The 12,422-nt window shown below is 41.3% G+C and overlaps 1 protein-coding gene across 1 annotated transcript; it reads right to left on the reverse strand.

Moving 5' to 3' along the window:
* Positions 1-765: 765 nt before the first annotated feature.
* SLC35G1 (solute carrier family 35 member G1) lies at positions 766-7,094 on the reverse strand. The gene is given in 4 exon segments (XM_030453665.1): positions 766-2,353; positions 2,605-2,785; positions 6,817-7,051; positions 7,053-7,094. Coding segments are annotated over 4 exon segments (1,218 nt in total). The 3' UTR covers positions 766-1,593.
* Positions 7,095-12,422: the final 5,328 nt, after the last annotated feature.

The following is a 12,422-nucleotide window of genomic DNA, read 5'->3' on the forward strand; positions in this document are numbered from 1 at the left end:
AAATAGCTGGATCAACCCCTTAGGCCAGTTCAGCACAGAACCACAGAAACACAAGCACTAAGCCAACAGAGGGACCAGGACTAGCTGACATCCCAAGTTTACATCAATCTGAACTGCTTTGGAACCACACCTTGGTAAGTGTCAATTCAAATATGAAGTGAAGCAGTAAAAAAATGCAGTTTATTTTCCCTCCCTTCCATTAAAGCTGTTGCTCAATTGCAGTAATGGCTGAGCAGAAGAAACAACCCCAGTTTATAATCTCAAGTATCTATTTGGGAAAATCACCCATTCCTCCTCAAACACTGAGGACACCAAGATCAATAACATAAGCCTTTTTCCTTTGTATTTGTAGGTTTCAAGATAAAGTGAGATGATGTGTAAGAGAAGTGACTAAGTGCAGATTTCAAAGGGCCAGCTGGAGAACTGGGGCTGAAGCTGCCCCCAGTGCCACCTCCACATCATGAAATGTGTAGGCACAGCTTCACACTCCCACGAAGCTCTCCTCAAACCTGTTCTGTAGAATATCTGCCATGACCTCGCCAACCTGCATTTTCTTTGAAACTGAAATTACTCTGCAGTCTTGTATTACTTAATAGGAGGAATTACAGTAAAGCTTCTCCTTAATTGATGAAGGCCAAGACGACTTAAACTTGGTCTCAAAAAGAGCTTTTTGTACAAAAGAATACAGAAAAAAGGTTGGTAAGCAGCATTGAAAATAACCTGTATTAAATACCTAAAAATATAATATTTTGCATAGAATAAAGTGCAGCTACAGCATAACATTCCATACCACAAGAATTTATGAGTGGTATACAATTTAACACAGTCTCTCAACACTGAGAGTACAGCAACTAAAGAAATGTTTATTGGGAAAATCACATAAAAAATATAAAGGTGATTATGTTGTTTCATTGTATCTGTAAAGCAAGTGCAAAAACTTAGTTTTTTTAAAAAAGGAAAGCAACCCCAATAGATAACTTCCCCGTGTTAGCTTTCAGTAGATATTACTTGGAAAGATGAAATACCTATACTTTTGTTCTTTCAGAATCAAAATTTTAAAGAACATTTGGCATCATTCCTGTGGGGGGGGGAAAAAAAAAAATCAGAAAGCTTGTAAATGTGCAAGCTTTATCCGTTCTCTAAAAGCTGGATGCCTACAGGATTTTAATTTGTCATTCCCTTCTAACTTTTGCACTGCAATCCCTCTGGTAACCAAGCACAGAATATCATTCATTAAATTAGTTTAGGAGACTGATTTCCATTGTTCAGCAGAATAAAGAGTCTAAGAAGTGGAGAATCACAAACTTTAGGAAAAAACCCAAAAAACAACTATTGTCCACTTTTGATAGGAAGCAAGCCACTTTTAAATATCTTTCTACTTCTCATAATTGCATGCGTAACTATGAGAAAGAAAAGCATAGACCTAACCAGTTGTTGAAACGTCAGTTTTGGTTGCTTGTTTTGTTTTTAAATCAAGTTATTTGATATGACTTTGTACTACAATTTGGTAAATGACACTTAAAATAAATCAAAATAAATATTTTTATATATATCAAGATCACTTGTTTCTGTAATGTATTACTGTCTGTCTTGTTAAATTTCATTCTGCTTTGCTTTTTTCAAGCTCTGTCGCCACTTACGGATGGCAGTTCCGGAACTACTGGCTACCACACAAAGGGCACCACCCACAGTCCACCAAGGTGGGGGATTATTGAGAAAAAGAATTTGAAAAATAAAAGCAAACACTATATCCATTGTTTTCATTATGGCTACAGGTCCAGCTTTCTCTATTTGCAAAGCTTTTGTGAGAAATATCTGACCCCCTAACCCTAACAAGCCTATTAATACTAGAAGAACCCTATCTTTACCACAATACGGCAGACGCCATTCATTCATAACAAATAATGCTATAACACATTCAATGAAACCAATGACTGCATAATACCAAATTGACAAAAAATAATGTACAGATTTTCCCACCTTTCTTATTATAACAAAAGTGGAAGCTCCAGATACTGTGCTCATAATTGCTGCTATAGTTCCTTTAAGGTGATCTGTGTAACTTCCTTCAATCCCCGCAACATTTGACCCAAACAGAAATGGTGGTCTGGCAATTAGAATCACTCCAGTGATTGCGAAGAGAGTAAACAGAAGATCCCAAATACTATATTTCTCTTTGAGAAAGATCCATGCCAGCAACGATGTGAAAACAGGACTGCTAAAAGTTATGACAGTGGCATCAGCTAGTGGCATGACTTGAAAAGCATAGTAGAGAAGAATCATTGCACTAGAGCCAAGGAATCCTCGGAAGAAAAGAAAAACTCTTTTACCTTTTGGTCCCAAAAACCCTGTTCTGAAAAACAGAAATATCACATTAATGTTACTGAGCATAACTTCATGGAAAATCAATACATTTGATACAATCCCTGTAGAAGCCTCTATAATCCAGGGAGTCAAAGATTTTCAGTTTTCTGAATTTTGTTAAGAAACTAAAAACTAATACAAAGCAAAACAAGTCTGAGTTAAAATAATATTGCAACATAATTTGAGTGATAATTCTATGTGCATTTCTAAGAAGTAACTTTAAACATTTTCCACACTTACTTGTAGTATATTAGACCAGGAAGTACAAACACCATTTGGAAAACACATCGAATTGCACTCACTTCCACTGAATGTACATCTTCTATTTTTTTAAGAAACAAAGAAGCCACTGAGAAGAGGAAGGCAGACAGTACAGTATAAAACAGACCAAGTCCTGGACATGCATCTTTCTTCTTTGTTCCTGCAACAGATAAATTCCAGTTAATAATGATCTATTAGAAGACTTCTCAGGTCAGATAGCTCTACACATTTGAAGCTATTCTTGTGGTAGAGGACAGGGGAGGCAAAAAAAACCAGATTCAAATACTACACATATTTAGCAGACCTACCTTGAAGTTAAGTTTCACTGACCACCACAGGTTTCCTTTTTTTTTCTTAAAACAGGAGATAAGAGATGAACTCAAACACTTTGGATACAAACTTCTCACAGTTCTATATGAGTTATTAGGCTTTAGTTATTGGAGGCATCAGACTTGTTCACTAATTTGGGCCATTCACTAGAGGACTAATCATATGATTCTGACCACTGCCCAAGGATCAATAAATGCAACCAATTGCAAGGTGGTCCACGGTCAGACACTGAAACACAAACTTATTACCTTGAGAATCATCTGATTATTTACTATGCTAAATAAGGTTCATAAAAACCTATTGTTTCTTTTCTCACAAGCACACACACATAAAAATTGCACAGACCTCACTTTTGTTATACCTTACATTTACTTTGCCACTAGATCACACTAAATTGGCCTAGACCTGCAGAAATTTCATGTAACACTTTCAACTTGCTATAAGAATCTAAATCTTTTCTTCAAATAAACAAACACCTTTTTAAGCAAGAAATTTAAGTGATTAATTTCATAGGTATCAGCACTTTAAGCAGGCCTATCAGAGTTCCATGAAGACCTTAGTTTTACCTTAGCTTATGTTTATTTGTCCTACTGTCTTTCTGAAGTGGTTTCTCAAATCAATGGTTTCTAACTCAAGCTTCCCCATTGCCTCAGGCTCTCTTCAGGGACATAATCTTCCTCATTCCAGTCCCTACCTTCAATTACTAAAAAAAGACCAAGTAACAAAACCAAACCAAAAGCAGAGTGAGTTAATTGCTGACCTCAGCACTGTCTGGGAAGAAACCAGCCTTTTGTTACTACTTTGGTCCTTAGGAGGAACAGTCTTTTCGCTGAACCTATAGGTGAACACCACAAAAAAGGGAACCATCTAAGAATTTGAGTGGGGTGTTACCTCACTATCTCTTTTCTTTCTGCCTGTGTAAAAATGGGGAGTTGCCTTTTCTTCTACTACACAGTCTAAAGATAAGAGGGAGAACTCCAAGTCCCTGAAGCAGTGTTTTGATAAAAGGGTGCCTCATCTCACATTAGTGTGGGAACATATGAGCCTTACAGATTCTCTAAAACAATCATCAGGGCACTGCTGTGAGTTGCTTAGCAACTAAATATGGCTTTGAGGCTTGTTTTTTTTTTAAATTTGGGTGTGTGGTTAGTTTGTTTTTTTTTTTTTAATTAATAAATCTTGTCACAAACCATTTTGGTCCTCCTTCACATCAGCACTCAAGGCTGAAAAACTGCGTATTTCCACCCAAGAGCTGAGCCTTTGGTTGATACATTGTGTGCAGCATTGGTTCTGGCTTTAGTAGTTTTAGAGGCCCAGGTTTTATAATTGCAACCAGAATTTAAAGTAGGCAGAAAGCCTGCTTTTCAAGGAATCCTGTCACACTGAAGCTGAATGACAGTTTCTACGTGAAATATTTCTATCTAGCAACAGCAACTTACATAAAAGTGAGTATAAAAACTTCACACAATTGAACACTGGACTGGGACATCTATCAACTATGAAACAGAGTGGATTTTTAAAATATTCCTGAATTGCGTAACATCCTAATCCACACAGTCACACAACAGAACTACAAAATCAACATCATGTCCAATATTAAAGCAAGCAGAATCAGCCTGGCCTATAACTGAAATGGGAAATCCAAACCCAGGCTGGCTTATGGATGAACACAGAACAAACAGAACTATTAAGTTTTATTTCAGGCATGATAGCCTGTCTGATTACTACAGAATGAAGCCAATCTAAATAATGGAAGTGTTGAAAGGTAAAACAAAGCAAATTGAAGCAAAGTAAGCTGAAAGGGTCTTGTACCCTGAACTAAGCTTTGCATCTGAAGGAACCAAGAAAAAACAGAAGGAACTAATTTTTGTAAGCTACCCAATATATCAAGCTGATCAGAAACAGTAATACTAGAATTTAAGCCATCAACATCTTATATCGCCAAAGAATATACTCGGTGAAATGAGAAAGTGTTTTATTTCCTTGTAAAAATAAAATGGTACAAGTTCTTCCACCAAAAAAATGAATTACAGTTCTGAAGAGTACTTATTTCAAAATATGTTGTCAAGAGAAGTTAGGTCAAGATAACATTCCCACCCCACAAAATATTAAGCCTCCAAACGCTAGCCCAATTTCAACAAACTATTCAGGCACTCATGCTGCTTTTAAAAAGTGAAGCATTCTAAAAACAGAGTTTCAAGTAGTACGCAAGTTCTCTTTATGAGTGGCTACGGATTCAAAATTTGGTTGTCCGGTTTTATTCCCTGACCATCTTCACATGTAAAGTTTTCAAACAATCTTCCACTCCTGTTTCAGGAATCTAGTCAAATACTTCCCACTGCAAAGCATTTTCTGAGTATATTATTTTAGTTTGCACGTTCATGTCATGCTTTCTTCAAACAGTTTTTATATTTGCAAAATGTATACAGTGAAGAAAATCACACTTCTCACATACATGTGTCTTGGGGAAAGAGTATTGGCTATGGGAAGATGGTCAGTGAGATGATTCTCTCACACCTTCAGGAATGCCAGAAGAGGGTGATCCATTCCTCACACCATAAGAAGCAGAAGATCAGGTCTCTCACATTTCAGGAAAGCACCAGGAGCAAAACAGCCTACATATGAACTAATCATGGTCATGCAGACAAGATCTAAGGTATGATTCATACAGTCCAGCCATTGACTCAATCAACATTTTGCTAGACAAACTACCAAAGAAACCAAAGTATAAATGCAAAGATTTCAAACACTGTTTTTATTTTCCCAAGTTTTCTTCAGAAGTGATACTAACACAAATTTCACTGGTGAAGTTTATGATCTCTCCTCTGGCCTCTCTGCAGTCACTAGCTAAGTAAGTTCACCATTTTATCCACTTTCTGCTGGAAAGTCAATTATAATCCACGTTTAATGAGAAACACATTTTTCACTGAAGTTGTTTAAAATTTACACATGCTAAAGTACTTCAGGTAACTTCAAAAATTACTTTGAGATAGCATTTATGTTTTGAAAGAAAGCCATGTTAAACTTACAAAAAAAATTGGGTATTTCACAGTACGTTTGTGGCTTTAACAATTCAAAATGACCAACAAGTGAAGAACAGATTAAGACAAAATAAAGCAAACATTAACACTGAAGCAAGGTAAGAATTACCAAGGAAAGTCACAGTTGCAAGTACATGGACTTGTTGAACAGCACTCTCACCCCTTCACAACACATTCAAAGTGCCAGAAGTTCACACTGCCAGAAGGCAACTCCCTTTATCCAAACCTGCCAAGTCTTACTTTAAAACTCTAGCAACATAAGTTCTATTTTTCCGAGGGAAAAGAAGCTACCGAAGCTCTCATAGAAGCGATCGAGGAGCAGCCCACCCCTAGGCATAGGAGTGAGCGGAGCGCTGCGCCCGCTCCCGGGTAGTGAGCGCCGAGCCCGGGCCTGAAGCGAGCATGGGTACGGGCACCCGGGCTGCCCGTCCCGCCCGCGTTACTCGGTTTCTTCGCCAGGGGCCGGCTAGTCCGGTAAAGAGGAGAGGGATGAGGACGGCGAAGCCGAATCCCTCGCAGGGGGACCGATGTCCCTCACTGGGCACCAGCTGTGAGCCGCCACAGCCGGGGACGGCTCGGAGGCGGCCAGACTACAGCCTGACGCCCCGAGCAACCGGCGGCGGGGCGGGCAGAGGTGCCGGGCGCGCTCTGAGGCCGCCCGAGCTCCCTCCGCGCCCCGCCGCCGCGTGCGATGATCCCCGCTGCCCTCGGGGTCGCCTCCTCTTCCTCCGCCCTGCCGGCAATGTCAACCCGAAAGCGGGCAGCCCATCCAGGAGAGCGCAGCCCCCCCTGCCCCGCTTGCTAGGCTCCCCCTCCTCACCAGGTGCCTTGCAGCAGCGCGGCCAGGACAAGCCCGAGCAGCAGCCACAACCGCGGCGCTCTTCGGCGCCCGCCGCCTCCATGCCGGGATCCAGGCGCAGGCAAGGCTGCCCCGTACCCGCACCGTCCTCTCGGCTCAGCGGCACCTCTGGCTCATTTCCGCACGCTGCCGGAACAGCGACGCTCTCGGAGCCCTGACACGGCACCATGAGGACGCCGTGCTGCCCGCGGGAGGTACCGGCTCCTCACCGGCCGGCTAGCACCTGGCCTCATGCGCATGCGGTACCCCCGCCCAGCACCGCCCGGCTCCTTCCTTTCCCCCGCCCCGGAGCGCTGGCGCTGTGCACCGCGGGGTGGGGTGGCACCACCGGGTCGGGGCCCCCACCTGAAGTGAGGCGGGTTGCTGGTCTTCAGCCCAGTTCAGATCCCTGCCTGAAAGCCCAGAGGGAGTCAAACGCCCCTCCCGGGACGGGAGGCAGTGCCCTGCCAGCTTCTCCCCAGCAGCCTCTCAGACTGCGGCGGCTCCTTGAGAGGAAAACTCGCGGGAGGCGGAAAGCTTCGACCGGGAGAGGGGCCTGAGCCGCGCCGGGAAGCGGCGTGGAGAAGCGAGGCTACCGAGCCTCGGGAGGGGGAGCTCTCATCTCGCCGGAAAGCGGAGCGGGGCCGGTCCCGGTCCTAGCCCCAGGCCCAGCTGGGAGTCGAAAGGCGCGGCCGGTGGCGCCAGGGGGGCGCTGGTCGGCGGGGCGGCTGCAGGCGCGGCTGCTGCTGGCCAACTTTCGAAGTGGTGAGCTTGTAAGGAAATAAAACTGGCAAATGATGGCGCAGTTTCTTTCGGGGCGTTGTTGTGTCATCTGAGCGCCTGAAATAAAAGTATGTAACTGTTAGAGCGCATGGGAGTGATAACCGCACAGTACCCGCTATCAGCCTGCTACTTAGGCGGGATCTGCACCGAGCTAATTAGGCTTTTATGACAGCTTCTCCATACTCTGTGTCACAGTTTGAAATCCTGCTGTTCCAATCTCGTTACCGACTTAAATAGTTCGGCTTTCGTTCAGTGGGCCCATTACCATTTAATTGCCGTGTCTGTGAGCAGCGGCAGCAGCATCTCGCTGGAAGCTGCCTGCACCAGCTGCGTTCATAGAGGTCAGAATGGAAATGGGAACCTGATGGGCGATTTAGTAATCCTGTGTGCATGTGGAAAGCCTTACAGGATTATTAGTAGCGTACAAAAATCATTTTACCACCGTCTGGTGACACGTTTTCCTTGAAAAAATCCAGTGCCACCTATGGCTTTGGGCAGGGGAATCTGAAAGGCGGGCTGGTGCAAAGAAATACAGTGTGAAGGAGTAGCCACTTTTTACACATCCGGAGTGCAGAAAAAAACAAGCAGAATAAATTTTAAATGCTAAAATTCTTCCTTTTTGTGCAAGTTAAGCTGTTATCAATAGTTAAAATGGGGAGGAATTTCTATTCAATTAAGTGATTTATGATCACTAATCTTTTAGCTGCATAAGTTAGTGTTTATTTCTTAAGGGAAATATATAATGTACAGCTTCAACAAAATGAGTACTAAATGGTAAATACAAACTATTTCACACGAACTATTTCAAGCTTTCCCTCAAGCTACCTCATAAAAGCTATTTCAAGCTTTCCTTGTCTCTGCCTCATTTTGTAGTTCACGCTAACACACCAGAGGCCATAAATATTTCATTATCTCAGAGCTAGCACTTGATTAATATGACCAGAATTATTACGTAAATTGTTCTTAACTAAAAATTAGACATGTTATATCAGTTATTAGAGAAAAGAAATCCATTTAAAAGTTTGTGCTGAAACCAAGATTCTTTTTAAGATTTACGTTATCTGAACTCCTCTTGCTGTAAAGAAAACCAGTAAATATTTGTTTCACTAGATATAAATTACTTTTCTTAAAGCTCCAGTCAGCATGCTTCTCCACAAAGTCCAAAAAAGCTTTACTGAGCTTTTACTATTTTAGTAAAAGGTTAGGTAGCTTAGGTTAGGTTAGCTTAGGTCTTTCCTCTGGAGATACAATGGCAGCTGCATGTCTGCAAAGGGGAGAATGACAACAATAAGTTACTTTTGCCTGATGTACTTCCCTGTCCCTCAGAGTTTGGTTCGATTTAGGAGAAGGAAGTGCAAATACACCTGACAGCCCACTGCTTTCCCAAGAAACTCACACCTCTGTAATACAAGGCAGCTTTTTTAGGTCCATGTTCCATGAATTGCCAACACACAGTTAGAGCTGTACCTTCCCAGAGAAGTTTTGGAGAAAGACAGCAGAGATTCTGCCTCTCACCAGCCACTTTGGGGTGGCAATCCCAAGGTCCCCAGGGGGAAGTGGCACATCTCCTGGCAGGTGAGCATGAAGCAGGCTTGCAGAGCACACACCATCACAGAGTGGTCTTTGCTGTCATCAGGTGAGTTACCCAGCAATGGCAGAGCCAGCTGGCTAACTTCAGTGAAGGAAACAAGAGACATTCATTTTAGTCCATAGTACAGATACTGAACAAAATTTGTTTATATACTTTGTTAAAATATGCAGATTATGTATTTCTTTTGCAATTCTGCCATTAGGAAACCTGAAGTTTTGAGTGCCACAGTGCCAAATACCGTACTGTAGAGTGTTTGAAAGAGATTGCAACAACCTCCTCCACTTCCTTCCCCACCACCACCATGTCTGGCTCTGAAAGGCAATATCCAAAGGCAGTGTTTGTTTATGCCAAGATACACACAGTGTTCTGTTTGCTCCTGGTCAAACTGCCAGGCTTGTCTCAGCTTGAGAGCGTCCAAGTTCTGCTTGTAAAATACAACTCTCTTCTCTGATTAAAGAGAGCACTTCCAAAATGACAGAGCAATTGCAGCTGCCCAAACTAACCAGTAGACAAATGTAATTTGCAGTCATGCTGCCCTAGATTGGAAAATTAAGTAGCTGCATAAATGTGACAGGTCAATGTTTTATGCAGGCCTTTTGAGTACAGATTAAGCCTCATCTGTGTAATAGTGGCCTCAGAACTAGCTGCTTCTCCAGCACATTATCAGCTTGCAACCAACAGCAGAGGAGTAAGGACTTCCTTTAGTATCTTCCCTTAGTCCAAAGTTCATAAGATTCATAAGATTCAAAGTTTGTAAGATTCATAAGTCCAAAGTTCATAAGCTTTAGTGAACAAGAGCAATTTGGCCATTGAAAATGAAACTGCAGCACCATCTAGAATGGCATTTCTCTGGTTTGTTGTAAACACAGAGAGAGCACCACCTTCTCCAGCATAGTCACAGCTCTCCACACAGTTATCTTAGGTACTTTGCTCATCCTCACCCAGAATTTAGGCATACAGTTTTTGTCAGTGCTTCATTCCAGACTGAGTCATAGACCTGACAGGTACTTAATAATGTGCTGTAAGGAGTCACTGGTCTGGGTCTGCATGCCTACTGAGGGAGCCTTGGTATTTGGTTTCCATCTCCCTGCCTATAAGTGCTGTCTCCAGCTCCTCTTGCTGGCTTTTCAGACACTCTTAACAGAAACAGGTGCAAATGACAAAGTGATTATCTGAGTTATGTGGAGAACCGTGGGAGTTTTCTATGAGATTATAAGAACTTTATCCACTGTCACATAATTTCTTTCATCTACAGCTGAGATATCCTAATAAGCTTTTTGAAATACCACAGCCTTTCAGAGATTTAGTGAGAACTAAATATTATAAACCCAGGGAGCCCTGGAACTGAACTACTTCTCCTTTTTCTGACCTACCATAAGCACTGGCTCTGCAGAGCCTGGGCAGAAAAGGCCGAAGGCTGGATTTCTGGGTTCTACACCTGGAACACTCTAGTGACATCTCAGTTTGATCTTGACATGGCTATGTCAGCACAGTTTTGTACTGCTCAAGCTATAAAATAGTAGAAGATTTGAATGAAAATAAATCCATATTGATGGCTTTTATTCTGTAAAAATGCTAATTCTGTAAAACCATTTTTAAGATCTTAATTTGGGAATTATGTTGTCTAGCTATAAATTCCTTAAAACTCATATAGGCTAGTGCAAAGGAAGTAACACAATGAATGTTCCTTTCCTTCTGAAAAGGTTTAACAAAAAATAAAAAAGATAATTATCAGCTTCTGAAATGGATCCATCTCTTAAGTGCATTGTAATAATCGTTTACCTCTGCACCTGAGTGCCATAAAACAGATGATTATTGCAGCACCAAGGAGTTTCATTGTCCTGGTCATTCATTCAAACTTCTGATCAAACTAGAGTGGTTTAGGAGTCATAGAATAGCTGACACTAATGGGCATATCTGGTGCCTTGAAAGGTTGTCTAGTCTGAACCCCACTGCTCAAAGCAGGGTCAGCGAGAGTTCAGAACTGTGTCCCTGTAACCCAGTTCTCAATATCTCCAAGGATGGAGACAGCACCATCTCCCTGGTCAGTGTGCTCCAGTTCAGTCATCCTCAGTAAAAAGAGAATAAATTAAAAAAATAATGTTTATGAACTGAATGGCTGAATGAGCCATTGTAGTCTCACAGCTCAGTGAAGATCTGGTCTGTTTGAGCTGCTGCTGCTCCATCAGAATTCAATTGCATGTCTTAATGTTTTTTTATATCTATCTTCTGTACTAGAAGAGTTCTGTATTCTTCATCTTCCCTGTTAAGGTGGACAGTGAATGATACTCAGCTTTACCATCACCATAAATTGCTTCCCCTTGTATGTAGACAACTGTTGTACAAATGTTTAATCTTGTGTCAAAGCGTGTGTTCACAGGTCTGTATCACAGTCTTCTTCCTCCTGAGTTGGTGGTTGTACTGAATAGTACCAGAATAATAGGCAATAGTCCAGAACATTGTAATACAGGGAATCCTAAAATTACAGTGTGAGAGTAATGGAGAGATCCTGGGACTTTTTTTTACTGCTTTTTTCCAGATTGCTCTATTAGCAGTTGCTGTTCAGAAGACTGAAGGTATCAAGACAAGTACATTCAGATAAAATGAATGTAACACAAAAATTCTGTGGTTTCTGGAATTTTTTTTTTCTTTTTTTTACTTCTGAAAAATAATGAGTAAGTAGGACAATATTAAAATTCTGCTTCTATACTTGTTAGTGTGCTTTCAATCCTATGTTAAAGAAGTGCTGCTTAGCTGATTTTGGCCACATAAAGGTCATGTAGCATTGTTTCTATCTTCACATGGCTTAACTACTGTTTGCTGAGCAACCAAGTCTCCCTAGCTAGCACTCATGAGAAGATGAATTAAAAATAATTTTCCAGATACACTGAACACTGTAAGCTTAGTGTTTTCTTTCTTGTATTTTACATAAACATCTGAAGAATTTATGCAGATCTTAAATTAATGATTCTTAAATTTAAAATATCATGTAATTTTTTTGGTCTCCTTAAGCATGTTGAAAAGGCTGTTAATCCAGTATATCTTGGGAAAAACAAACAAACAAAATGAACAAACAAAAAAAGCAAAGCAGCCCCCCTCTCTTTTATTTTAATATTTTAATAAAACAGCTATCTGAGTCTTTCTCCTTTTTTTTAATAATTTTGTGTCCACTCAAGAACAGCATGTATCAGTTAAGATTCCACATCATGCTAAG

The sequence above is a fragment of the Calypte anna genome, chromosome 6 (assembly GCF_003957555.1).
Source record: "Calypte anna isolate BGI_N300 chromosome 6, bCalAnn1_v1.p, whole genome shotgun sequence".
In the NCBI taxonomy this organism is placed as follows: domain Eukaryota; kingdom Metazoa; phylum Chordata; class Aves; order Apodiformes; family Trochilidae; genus Calypte; species Calypte anna.